This window comes from Cynocephalus volans, chromosome 2 (assembly GCF_027409185.1).
Source record: "Cynocephalus volans isolate mCynVol1 chromosome 2, mCynVol1.pri, whole genome shotgun sequence".
Lineage (NCBI taxonomy): Eukaryota > Metazoa > Chordata > Mammalia > Dermoptera > Cynocephalidae > Cynocephalus > Cynocephalus volans.
The window spans coordinates 171,917,079-171,930,024 of NC_084461.1; the positions used below are offsets into that span (position 1 = coordinate 171,917,079).

Sequence of the window (12,946 nt, forward strand, 5' to 3'; positions counted from 1 at the left end):
TACAGAACATAAAGAGAACAGACAATGGGAAACAAAACCAGTGGCACACTCCTAAAACCAAGCAGGCTGGTCAAAGAACCAGCCTCCCCTAGGACAGCGTGCGTCTGTGAGGGCGATCAGTAGGACTGACCAGGTTTCACCGCCATTCAGAGCTCACACTATTAAGCTACTCCACATTCTCCTGTGACATTAAATGAAAGAACCAAAGTGTGTACGTGGGGGCCCCAGGGGCAGCATGCAGGAACAAGAAACTTGATACAATCTAAAGAAGAGGCAAGGACAAGCACTTGGGTCTTTTAATTCTTTACCAGATAAAAAAGAAAAAATAGTGATTGTTTTTCTTCACCCCCAACATTTCCATTTACCAAAGTCGAGTGGGAAAGAAATTCATGGAACAGTGATTCGTGCTCCTGGCCTGGAGCAAATTTTTCTCCTCTGCTCTACGCTACCTCAGGCAGGAAGGATAAGGGCAAAGGGATCCAGGCAGAAATCCTTGGACCTGGGCAGCAGGGTGGCAGGGTGGCTGTCTTTTCTGCTCCCTGTTGCCAGAGCATTCAGACCCTCTCCTGTTCATCAGAGGAAGCAGGAAGATGGGACTGCAGGAGCCAGGGACAGGTGCAGGGCCCGGGCAAGCTCGTGGCAGGTGTGGTATAAGGCCACCTCCTCCCGCTTCTATTGCACATCCCGGCTCAGAACCCTGCCCTGACCAGTGGGCTGCAGAGTGAAATGCTTTCCAAATCCAAAGAGCCTGTTGCTGTATGCCAGGCTCAAGAAGGAGAGGTGTGTTGTTCTGTGGCTTATTCTGGAAAAAATACACATATTTTAACTTAAGTTATATCATGATGGGGCCAAGGCAAAACTTTTGCCTTTAAAAAAGCAGATGGGGTTTGGACACCCTGTAGCCCTGCATCTACCTAGGCCTCTCCCTGCTCAAGTTCGAAAGACCAAGAATAACCCTCTCTCCAGTGGGCAGATTTTCTGCCTAAGACGGAAGAGGCAGCATACACCAACCAGACGAGCCCCTCACCCTCCAACCCGTCATGACTGAGCCACTCAGGGGTGACCTTTTTCTGAACACCTGAAGAATCTGACAAATGACCTTAGAGAAAAATCTTTTACACTCTATGCTTCTTCATAGAGCAGCAGCTGTTAAGTCCCCTCGAATAAAACTTTTAAGTGTTTGATTCTCATTCTTCTTAACAAATGAAAACAGAGTAGGACAGGAATAAGTTGTTTAGCTGACTTTACAGACAGAATAAATCCTCCTAAAAGAAATGTGGGGGTTGCGGGGAGGAGGACTGATTTTGATTTGGCAGAACAGTGAATCTTTCACCTTCATTGGCTGGAAGGAAGCTGGTGGGTGAAGACAAACCTAACTGAGCCAATGCCAAGAACTGCAGGCTATGTGAGACGACAGGTCAAACACAAAACTGTATAAATTGTGGCACTATAAAGATGAGAAGGCAGGTCCATGATAACCGCGGGGAGCAAGCCTTCGGAGCATCGCTTCCAGAGATCATATCTGTCCTGTAGTAAGTGGTGGCATCCAGATAAATCAGAGTGGCTCTCCTTTCTCCTCTTCCCAGCAAATTCTGAGAGTTTCTCTTTTAAATAACTATGTACACACACACAAGCCTGGTCTCTCTTTTACATGAGGGTCCTTCACTTGAAGGTCCTACAATGGCTTTAGAGAGTAGGTTCTAATTGCCTTTTCGGAGATTTACTACTTGGGACCAAACCTGCAAGGAAAAGAAATGACTGAACACTAAAACAAAAAAGTCTTTAAGATGAAAGCATCCTAATGTTTAAGGTACTGATTCTTAATATAAACGATGTACCCCAGACCCCAACTCCCTTACAGGGCTTTGGTATCCTGGCAAACTGAGCAATTGGGCTGAGATCCATCGACTCTGTGCCCAGCTCCTCTGTCAGCCAGAGGGCCACATGCCCACCAGAAACTCTAAAAACCAGCTCCATACCTCCCTCTGATAAAGACAGTTTCTCAAGTTCAGCTTCAAGTTCAGCATCCGAGATCCTAGGGTTAGGCACACTGTTGGTGTAAAATGTCTCATGGGGGTTGCTGGACAGATCCAAAGGTTCTTTGGTGGTATCCTGAAGGAGGATGTCCAGTTCCTTCTCCAGTTCCTCACTGTCAAAATCTGGAAAAAAAAGACAACATAAGGACAGATAAACCCTGGGGATGCAACACATTAAAGAGTCCAGGACTGAGTTTACCAAAACCCTGCTCAGCTTTACAAAAGATGTCCATGCCTCCTTGCAGGTTAAAAAAAATGTGAGTCGGGAGACAGAGGGCACCTTCAAGCACATATTCGTTTTCCATACACACAGCTAAGTCACCAAGGAGGCACATTCTGCTAATCCCATGGACTGACCCTGTTCCCCTGCCCCTGTAGAAGGATCTTCCAGGCAGAGCCTCGTAAACAGGAAATGCTGGAGCACAAAGGACACATCCACACAGCCTATCAAAGAGGAAATAGCATTTCCCTCTAACTCCTCCTGCAGAGAAGCCTGTGCAGGGCAGAGCAGGGCAGGGCAGGAGAGGCCTGCCTGCACCAGGAAAAGCAAATCCTCCATCAAAGCTACCACAGCACAAGGAAGTGAAGTCCTCTGAGAAAGAAAGAAAGCAAGAAAAACAGTATCACCTTGTCAACTCACCTAAGCCATTGGTTACCCCCCCAGCCAGAGTCTGAGAAACTTCATCCTGGGTGTCACACAGCTGTAAGAGACAAATGCAAGGCATTGAACTGGGAATGGTGGTTCTGAGCATCTCAAAGTCTTTGAGGGGAAAACGCCCAGGGTTACAAAGCAGCACCACCCCATCTGAGAATCAAGGAATGCTCCCTCAAGTTCACAAGGTAATGAGTCAAGTTTGGGAAAAGAGGATGTCCAACAAAGTCAGATCTGTCCTCCATCTGTGTGTCCCTGCCTGGCCTCCTCCTGTACCTCTTGGATCTGATCCACAAGGCTCTCTGCCTTCTCCACTGTGACATCTTTCATGGAGAGTTTTAGTGCTCCTACCCCAGCCTGGTAGGCATTGAAAACCTAAAGAGAAAGCAAAGTTATCAGTGCCAATGACAAACATTTGGCAAAATACACACAATACTGTTTCATCTCCAGAGAATATCTTTGGGGTTTTTTTGGTCACCCAAGCTCAATTCCACCCCCCACCCTTGACACCCACTGAGCCCACACTTCCCGACAGGAAAGGCAAAGGCAACACCAGCCACATCCTGAAAGAAGCCAGGCATCCTCCAAACAGCAAAGCCGCAGCGGAGGGCATGAACAACACAAGCCAGGAGACGGCCTAGTTCTGGCGCAGCGGGGGTGGCTACCATCTGATCCGTCTGCGAGGCATAGATCCGGTCCAGGATGCCTTGAACAGTGTCCAGCTTGGCATGCAGGGCCTCAATACGCTTCTCCGTCCGTTGCTTGGCTTTGAGAGACCTCAGTGCCTAGGGGGGCATGGAGATTTAGGTTAGGGCTGGATTGGGCAGGCCAGAGGGCAGGAGGATATGGAATACACCCTTCCCAGATGATAAGACCATCCCAGGCCTTCTTCCCTCTTGTTTGTAAAACAAGCTGTGGTGCCTGGGCCACTGCAGACCCTTCTCCCCTTGGAGCAGGTTGCTCTCTGAACAGCTGGGCACTTCTCCCTCCTTACCCAGGCCCCTGCTACACAGCCGGAGGGGATGAGAACTCACCAGTTGCTTCTTTCCTGCTCGGCATGCCCGGCGGGCTTCTTCTTTACACCTGTAAAACAAAGAGACAGATCAGGATGATTGTGACAAAGAATGGGGGTGGCAAGGCCCTGAAGAGTCCCCAAGAGCAGCACTTATTTAAGGTGGCTTCAAATCTGAAGATCAAATCCACTCCACCCAATGGCAAGAAAAATGATGCCCAAGCCCTCTAGACAAATTCTTGCAGCAAGTCACACATCAAGATACAGGCTTGAGCATCTGCGTGTGAATGGCAAACTGACTAAGGATACGCTGTTTCAACCCACAGGGAGAGGGAACACGCACACAGGGCACCTTACACTTGGCTTCCCACTTGGGGAGATAGGCAATCAATTCCTAACACCAACAGTGACCTTGGACATATCCCTTTACCTTCCAACAAGGCTGGGATTCTCTCATCGTAAGACAGAGTGGACACCTTCCAATTCAATGTCTATGTCCCCCTTCAGAGAAGGACTCATGTGCCTTCACCAGGGACCCCTATATGGTCATCCAAAGGGAAGAGCGCGAGTCCCTCAGAAAGACCCCTGCTGAGGCAGAGGCTTATCTTGTTCACAGCTATGTCCCCAGTACCGGAGACAATGCCTGAATCAAATATTAGCTAGATGGACAATGGATTGGAAGAGCTTAAATATAACATTGACAGTCATAATCTTTGGGGGAAGGACTCATTTTTTTTCCTTTGTGATATTCTGTGTTTTCCATGATTTCTATATTGAGCAGTTACTACTTCTGTAATTAGTAAAAAAAAAAAATTACCATTTTTTTCTTTTTAAGAGCCTCCAGACACTAATGCATTGCCAGTTCTAAAGACCAGTCATGGTGGGGAGGAGGGTTCTGCTCAGGGGTAGAAGTTACCTCTCTGCTTCCTGGGATAAGGACTCCACTTTGCGCGAGAGAAGCTGCTCACTCTGCATCAGCTGGTATACCCCAACGTCTACGTCGTTGACAGGAGAGACCTTGGCATGTGGCCCCCGGGCAAACTTCACAATCTAAGAGACAAGGACAAATTACTGCTGCCCCAACCATGAATGCTGAGAAATTCCCAAGCAGGAATGATGGTGGGCATGTAAGTACAGACTTAATAAAATCATCAGTAAGTCGAGGATGAACGGATGAACTTCTATACCTTTTCCCCATTCTGCTCGAGGACTGTGACTCTCTTCTCCTTCTGCAGCTGCAGCAGCACTAGGTAGAAGGTCCTCTCATCTGGGCAGGAGTTGGCGCAAAGTGTGCTTAGCTCCGACAGGGCCACCACAGGGTGGGAAGAGAGCGGGGAGTTCTGATATAGACGATACACCTCCTCGGCCTTTTCCTGCAGGGAAAAGCAAGCAGAGAGCCCTGACCCTGAGCTTCAAAACCATGATTGTGCAGGACAAGGGCAGGGGAATGGGCTCCATCCTTCCTAAAGCAGCAGCTTTTTAACAAGGAAGAAAGATTTGTGATTTTTTTAAACCTTGGAGGAAAGTTCGGTGACTATGTACGAAATGAGGCACATGAAATACTGCAGCCAGCTCTGTGTCTGCACTTCCCTCTGGGACTTTACGTTTCTGCCTCTCCCTGGCATGTGGTTCCCCAAGGGAAGAATGAGGCAGATGGGCCATGAACCAGAGCTGAGGCCTCATTTCTGGCCCAGCCCGTGTGATCGTGGACCACAGTCTCACTGGGCCTCAGTATCCCTCTCGCAAACCAAAGAGGATGGATGAGATGACATCTAAATTCCCTTCCAAGTCTAGTCACTCTATTTTTATGCTAACTGGTGATACTGCAGACACAAACATTAGTGAGTTTATATGGAGCCTTAAGAGAAAAGTATGTGACAAACAGACAGGATCAGGTTAGTGAGAAAACAAGGGAACACTTCTGTGTCATATAAAGTGTAATATCTTACATGCCATCCTTCATTCTGCAGGTGGAGGGTAGTCACTGAAGGGAATGGACGTGGCTAGATTAATCGAGAGCCAGCTAACAATTGGGAAAGGATCGACTGTAGAGTTAGGATTAGCAGCAGGGAGACCATGTGAGCATTTAAGAGAATATGTGGGGCTGAATAAGATAGTATCTGGGTGATAGGAACAAGGAAGGGGTGGAATCAGGCAAAATTTAGTAGATAAAACTGGCAGTCCATGATAACTGGGTATGGGTTGAAAGAGAAAGAGGATTAGGTTCTGGCTTTTAAGTGACTGCTGGATGTTATACCATTGATTTATAGCAAAAATACAGTAAGAAAAGTCTATTTTATGGGAAAAACAAAGTATTCGATTTCGGACATGTCAGTTGGGAATGCCTGAGGGATATCCAAGAAGACCCGTATAGCACATAACTGGATATACAAATCTGAAGCTCAAAGGTGACGCCAAGACAGCAGATATAATTCTGAACGTCACCAGCACGGAAACGGTAATGAAAATCGCAAGTGCAAATGAAATTACCCAAGGAAATTCAGAGAGGAAAATAATAAGCTGCAGGAAGACCAATGTTTAGAAGTGAAGGAACCCACAAAAGAGACCCAGAAGACAGCTTAGGGAGAACCCAGGAGAACCTGCAGTGCAACGTGAACAAATCCAAGGAGATGGGAAGTTTTAAAAAGAGAGTAGTCAATAGTATCAAAGGCAGCAGAAGAGGCTAACAGGACAGAGAATAAAGTTTTCACTAGATGTGACTGCCCCGTCAGATACTAACACTTAACTGTAAAGCTACTATGTAACAACAGCATGGTACCCACATTCACATAAATTAACAATACACAACATTAATGAAAGGTTTTGAGAAAACTGGCTATCCATTTAGAAGAAAACAGCTTTTCCTCACCACATATACAAAAACAAATACTCAAGTTCTGAATTTTAAATTGAAAAAAAAAAAGTATAAAGTAATTCAAAGAAAATGTAAAAGAATATCTGATTAAGCTTGAGGCAGAGGATACCTTCCTAAGCAAGACCAGAAATTTGGCATCCATAAAGGAAAATATGAGAGATCTAACTGCAGAAATATGAAAAGTTCTATATGGTAAAAGACATCATAAATAAAAATTAAGCAAGCAACAGGCTGGGAAATAATATTTATATCCCTAATACCAAATACATTATATGTATTTACCTCTAATACATAAAGACCTCTTACAAATTAACATAAAAGACAACACAACATAAAAACAGCCAAAGGATATAAATAGGCAATTCACGAAAGGGGATATGTAAATGGCCAGTGGATAGAAGAAAAGATGCTCAACTCACAAACAGGAAGTATCATTGTTGTCCATCAAACTGGCAAATTTTAAAAGACTGATGTTACCCAGTGCTGACAAAGATGTGGGGAGGCTGGACTCTCTCATACAGTCTTGACGAAAGTGTAAATTAGTACATACTTTCGAAAAGTAATTTGGCAATTTTTTGGTAGCTGCCCAGTGCAGGGATCTGAACCCGTACCCTTGGTGTTATAAGACTGTGCTCTAATCAACTGAGCTAACCAGCCAGACTTTGTTTAAAATTTAAAAGGCACATATGCATTTCTAGAAATCAATTCCATAAAAATATAAGTAGAAATGTACAGATGTATGCACAAGGCTGCCAAAGTAGCATTTTTTAAAATGAAAAAGAGGAGAAATTGGAATGACTTAAATGTCCATCTGTAAGGCAACTGTTGCATATATCGTGGTATAGCTATAGATTATTAGGTAGCCATTAAAAAGAATGAATTAGATCTATTTTGTGTAGGGCCTGAAAAGATGCTCATGATATATTAAAGTGGAAAGAATAAAAAAGGAGGTTGTGAACCAATTCCATTTCTGGAAAAAAATGGAGTGTATGTGTACACATATATATATGTATGTGTATATTCACTGGTTCATTCCACAAATATTTATTGACTGTCTACAATGTTCCAGGCACTGTTCCCAGGGTTCCACAGCACATGGAACCTCTCCCTTCTAGTAGAAGACAGGGATAATAAACAACTGAACAAGTAAATAAGATTTTCAGGAAGTACTAAATGTTAACAAGAACATAAAGTGGAAAGTAACATAACAGAGTGTGATAGGATCAGTAAGAAAAGACATACCTTGTAAACACACGTAAACACACACACACACACACACGTACACATACACACACACAGATGGGATGAGAATATACTCAAAGAGATAGAAATGGGATGAACAGAAAGGAAACTTTTATTTCTTTGTACCATTTTTTTAAATAGCAAAATCATGGACAATTTTTGCTTTTTTGTATTTTTTTCAGTACTGTTTCAAATAAAGTAGAAAGTTACTAGCTGTTTCTGGTGCCCGGACTTGGGAAACGCAATTTACCTCAGAAGCAGGCTTTCTTTGTTTTATATAAATATCCAGATAGGACCTTTAGTTTCACAAATGTAAACAAGTCCCCATCCTAGGAGAAAACAAGGAAGTCACCATACATTTGCAAGCAGGTATCACTGAATGCGATGTTAAGTATCCTGTTTAGGGATGTAAAGTGGGTATAGATTAAACAGTACTGCACCCTGCAGAGCTAGAAGATTTACTTTTCTACTTAAACGGATTAGACTACATTGCTCTCAAAAATAGTTCTGAAAGATCTATGTAATTCCTCTCCTCACCCCCATATCCAACCTTTACACTCAAAAGATTGAGTCCAAAACCACATCTGTGGGATCAGTGGGTCTACCACTCCTCTCCTCCAGGCTAGAGAACCTGTGAGGTAAAAAACTGCACAGAGGACCTGAGCTTGGCCCAGAACCAACCAAACCATCCTGCAGACTCTGTGGGAATCTGGATTGTCCCTGGAGATCAGAGCTCTGGGTGGGGGAACAACCACACGGGTCAGAGAGGGGGAGTGCAGACAGGGACGGGGGAGTTCCCATGAAGAAAATGTGGGCTGCTCAGTCCCCTGTTGGGGACAGAGAGAGACTGGTAAATCCAGGAGACCTCCTCCTCAATCTGTGGCAGAGTGGGTTAGGGACTGTCTAGGTGAGGAAAAATTCATGCTTTTCTTGGGGTGGAGGGGGGTGATTTTGAGCTGGCTCCAGCTGTGTGGAAGCCTCCAGGGCTATCCAAAGGCTCTGAGGTTGGGCTTGTTCTGTGAGTTTGAAAAGTAACTACTATCTGCAATATATTTCTGCTGCCTGGTGTCCAGTCAACTTTATAAATATACACACACGCACCCAAACTTAAGGTTCCCTAAAACCTTGCCCATGGCAGTTTCAGGAGAGTGGTGGGGCTGGAGCAGGTGTGCAGTGGGTTACAGAGTGAATGAGAGATGAGTATGTGGTGACAACAAGGTTTTGTCAACAAGGAGAGAGACACAGTAGTAACCAGACAGGACTCTAGACACCACAAAAGAGTCGATTTTTGATGGGAAAAGCTTGAGTGGGTTTAGAGGCTGAAGAAGGAGAGCATCAGATGACAGGGAGATGGAATATATAGGGCAAGAGGCTAATCGTTGGGTCAAAGGAAAAAGATAGGTAGGGACAGACTCCAAAGCACAGTAGAACAGAGGAAGGACACCGTATCCTCTGAGCCAGGGGAGAAAGGAAGCCCCATGGGGGTCAGACTTCAGGTGAAAGGACAGAAAATTGAAGGCCGTACTCAGGAGCTTCTACTTTCTCAATGAAATGCCTGCAGAGAATAGAGAGAACAATGGACTGAGTGTGTGAGGGGGATGGGCAAGGATAAGAAATCTGGGCTGTTGGGTGGCACTGAGGGTGCTCCTAAAGCTGGGACCATGAAGGCGGCCCCAGTCTGGGAGACAGGGTGATTTTCTCCAGCAGGGATGGCAGACTGTGGGGCTGATGTAAGGCTGTGGATTTGCTGAGTGTCTTCTGGTGTGGCCCAAGAGATGCAAATGAGCTGAGGGCACTGACGAGGGAGTCTGTCAAGCAATCAGCCATAGGGTCTAGGCTGGGTAGGAAAGGCAGGCCGGGGGAAACTGCCTGACCAGCAGAGTCTGAAGGGACCAAGGCCCCAATGGCCTTTGGAGGCAGAAGAGCACGGACAGTGGAAGGCAGGCCTTCAGCAAGCTGGAAAGGGAAGGGGGAAGAGTCAGAAAGCAGGAAGACTGAGCCTCGGTTTTTGATTCAGGGGTAGGCAAAGCTGAAAGTCACAAGGTCCTCGGAAATCCTGAGAAATTCTTGTAAGCAAACTAAAGGAGGCAAAGCATTTCCCAAACTATAGCTTATCATTAATCGCTACAAATACTACAAAATAACTGTCTGTTACTGACAATTCCCAAAGGATCAATCTTGACATGAAAAAGTCCAATTAAAAAATAAATAATGCTACAAAGTACAACACAAGGGAGGTCAACCCAGTTGTCAACTCTGTTGCCCTGTTAAAAAAGACAATCTTTCTCTATGAATGTACATTAAAGAACATGGGTCCTGTTATCACATCAGATGACAGCCAGACCTCTCCCTTCTGAGCACCCACCTTAAGCAGCTCCACAGCCACAAGTACTTCCTCGGCTGGAACTTTATTATCCCCCAGCATGTTAGAAAGAGTCCACTTGAGGGGCTTCAGCAGGAAGACTCCGACCCCCCAGGAGATCCAGCTGCTGTCCACACTGGCCATGAAGTCTGACTCCCGCTGCAACTCTCCTCGACTGCAGGGAAAGAAAGAGGGCCAATGCAATGTCCCATTCCAGTCCTCACCTCCCCCATCTCCCAAAAGACAAATTTTATCATTGCATAACTTCCATTTATTAGGCACCTACAGCTGATATAAGCAACTCTAAGCCTCACAACAACTCTGCAAGATAAATGGTATTATCAGCATTTTAGCTACTGAGAAAACTGAGTGACTGAGAAGGAAAGGCCCAGTCTGAACCATGACTTGTCTGGGTCCAAAACGCAAGCACTTCATTAAGAGTACAGAGGCACAGGAGGCTACAAGACCTTCACTGAGATTTCCTTTTACAAACGGAGCTCAAAACAATAAAACGAAAATAATAATGAATCACCATCAAGTACAAGACATAAGGAAGAATACAAAGATGTACAGGGAAAGGCCTTTCTGCTATTCGTAAGCCAGAGTGGAGATAAGATGTAAGCATTTCATGGTACTGGTAATAATAACAGCAGCGAAATTTACTAAATGCTTACCATGGGTCAGGCACTATGCTAAGGGCTACACTAGGAATATCTCTTCAAATCTTCACAATAAACCTTGTACAATTATCATTACCACTTTATAAGTGGTCAAACTGAGGCCTGAAGATGGCATAATAATTTGTCCAGGGCCACATAAAATGCAAATGGCAGAGCCAGGATTTGGGCCCAGGCGGTTTGGCTCTCAAGCTGTTAACTACTATGTAACGCCACTTCCATGGAGATATGTTGCCCTCAGAAATTCTTCAAGTGCCAGACCCAGTCAAGCAGCAGCAAGCTTCAGTAGAGTGCCAGAAGTCAGAAGAGGAGTTTTCGAAGTATTAAAGGTGTCTGGATAGGAAGTGGTAGATGATTGTCCTGCAATAAGAAGGCCCATTTCTAGTCTTGTCCCTCACTGACTTCTTCAGCTACTATCTCTCCTGTGCCTCACTTCAGGCATGAACTAAAACTTCTTCCACAGTACACTTTCTTAGAAAGGAGAATTTCAGAAGGGCTTGTAACTTCAATGTCAGCCAACAGAAAGGTGCTGGGAACAGTAGAGAAGGGAGACCTCATCCAGAAAGAGCAGCAAGCTAAAACCAACAGATCACATTTGACTTTCTCCTTCATTCAACGAGGGAGGAACCACACTAGGCTGGCCTCAGTATGATGCATACGCTGTGAAGTGCAAATGATTTAGAATCTGAAGACCAGGGGTCCAGCCATGGCATTACCCCTAACCAGCCATATGACCCTGAGTAAGCCACTTGATCTCCCCAAGATTCAGTTTCCTTTTCTGTCTGTTGAAGGTAGTTCTACCACCTCGCCACAAGACTGTTGAGAGGGTCACATGAAATGGTGTGTGCAACGTATCTGAATGCTGTGAAGTGCTGCACATCTACCTCGTCAAGTACCTCCAAACACTGCATCTGTCGCACACGTATCACCTACAGACCTTTGCAGGGCACCAAGATACTCAATAAAGACCTCAGCCTCCTTCATGTCCTCTCTGCTCCAAACAGCCCCTACCAAGGACAAGCCAAGATAGGTCAAACGCAGGTGCTGACAAAATCCCTACAGGCCTCTTCCCCTCGACTGCCCTTTCTCTTCTTAGCTCTGATCTTCCTTAGCTCAATAAATCCTATCTCATAGACCTTCTGCTCCAGTAGTAATTCAAATTTGGAGGCCCTTACGAAATAACGATCTAAGAGGATTCCAGTCTAGACAAATCATGATCACCTCTGCCAGTCTGGCTTCTCGTCTTACAGTGTGGAACCCCATCTAATCGGACTATCCCGGTCCCCAGCCTTTCCCCAGAGCCCTAAACGCCCTCCACCTATCCCCCAGCCTCCTTCATCGTCTTCTTTCTTCGCCTGCTGAACGCTCCGGGGACCTGCTCTGGGCCAGACCCTGGGCTGGGCGCGGTACACTGTCAGAGAACAGGACCAGGTCCCGGCCCTCGGGGAGCCGCTCCCGCCCGACCCCGGCCCGGCCCGGCCCGCCCCTCACCGCAGCAGGTCCTGCAGCACCGTGGCCAGCCCCAGCGGGACGCTGCCCTTGCGCTGGAAGGCCTCCTGCAAGTCCCGCAGACGCAGGCGCACCACCCCCTGGCGGCGGCTGTGGCTCAGCACCAGCGGCGCCCAGAAGCCCATCTTGCTGTCCCAGTCGGTGCTGTTCACCTCGCGACTCCTCTTGAAGGCGGAGAACAGGAAGGACATGCGCTCCTCATCCTCCTCCCACTCGGGGGGCAGTAGGCCCGCCGGGTCTCCCCCGGCCGGGGCCTCGGCCTCCCGCTCCGGGGACCACATCGGAACCCCAGCCCCGCCAAGGACCCGAACACAGCCCCCGCCCTGGTCCCCTTCCGCCCTAGGTCCCTCTCGGCTTCCGTTCCTTGACACCTCCTCCTCAGTCATCACGTCACCGCCGCTCCCAGCGTGAAATAAGTCCTACAATTCCTCACAGCGCATACGTCGCACCGCCCTCCCTTTGCAGGGAGGCGGGATGATGACGTCGTTTTCAAAGAGACTCAGAGCGCTTGAGCCGACCACTCCTCCCACGGTTTTTGTTAGTGGGGGCGGAGGGGAAGGCTTCGCGCGTGCGCGGCGGGA

At 46.7% G+C, this 12,946-nt stretch overlaps 1 protein-coding gene across 3 annotated transcripts; it reads right to left on the minus strand.

Annotated features, from left to right (window-relative positions):
- Positions 1–263: 263 nt before the first annotated feature.
- CHMP7 (charged multivesicular body protein 7) lies at positions 264–12,707 on the minus strand. Of its 3 annotated transcripts, none has more exons than XM_063085977.1 (10): positions 12,348–12,707; positions 10,183–10,354; positions 4,888–5,073; positions 4,617–4,750; positions 3,723–3,771; positions 3,354–3,473; positions 2,965–3,063; positions 2,677–2,737; positions 1,980–2,159; positions 264–1,739 (listed from the first exon to the last, which is right to left on the minus strand). In XM_063085977.1, the coding sequence occupies exons 1-10, from the start codon at positions 12,644–12,646 to the stop codon at positions 1,687–1,689; spliced, it is 1,353 nt and encodes a 450-aa protein (XP_062942047.1). In that variant the 5' UTR covers positions 12,647–12,707; the 3' UTR covers positions 264–1,686. The 3 variants fall into 3 exon arrangements, with proteins under 3 accessions (XP_062942047.1, XP_062942048.1, XP_062942049.1); XM_063085978.1 differs by having other exon boundaries at positions 12,518–12,658; XM_063085979.1 differs by lacking the exon at positions 2,677–2,737.
- Positions 12,708–12,946: the final 239 nt, after the last annotated feature.

What these genes read in the sequence shown, in the direction of transcription:
- CHMP7 (XM_063085977.1), bottom strand. Translation starts at nt 12,646, where the DNA reads ATGTGGTCCCCGGAGCGGGAGGCCGAGGCCCCGGCCGGGGGAGACCCG. An exon ending in TCGAGCAGAATGGGGAAAAG is followed by an intron (nt 4,751 to 4,887) that starts GTATAGAAGTTC and finishes CTTGTCTCTTAG; the next exon opens with ATTGTGAAGTTTGCCCGGGG. An exon ending in GGGGGTAACCAATGGCTTAG is followed by an intron (nt 2,160 to 2,676) that starts GTGAGTTGACAA and finishes TTTTTTTTCCAG; the next exon opens with ATTTTGACAGTGAGGAACTG.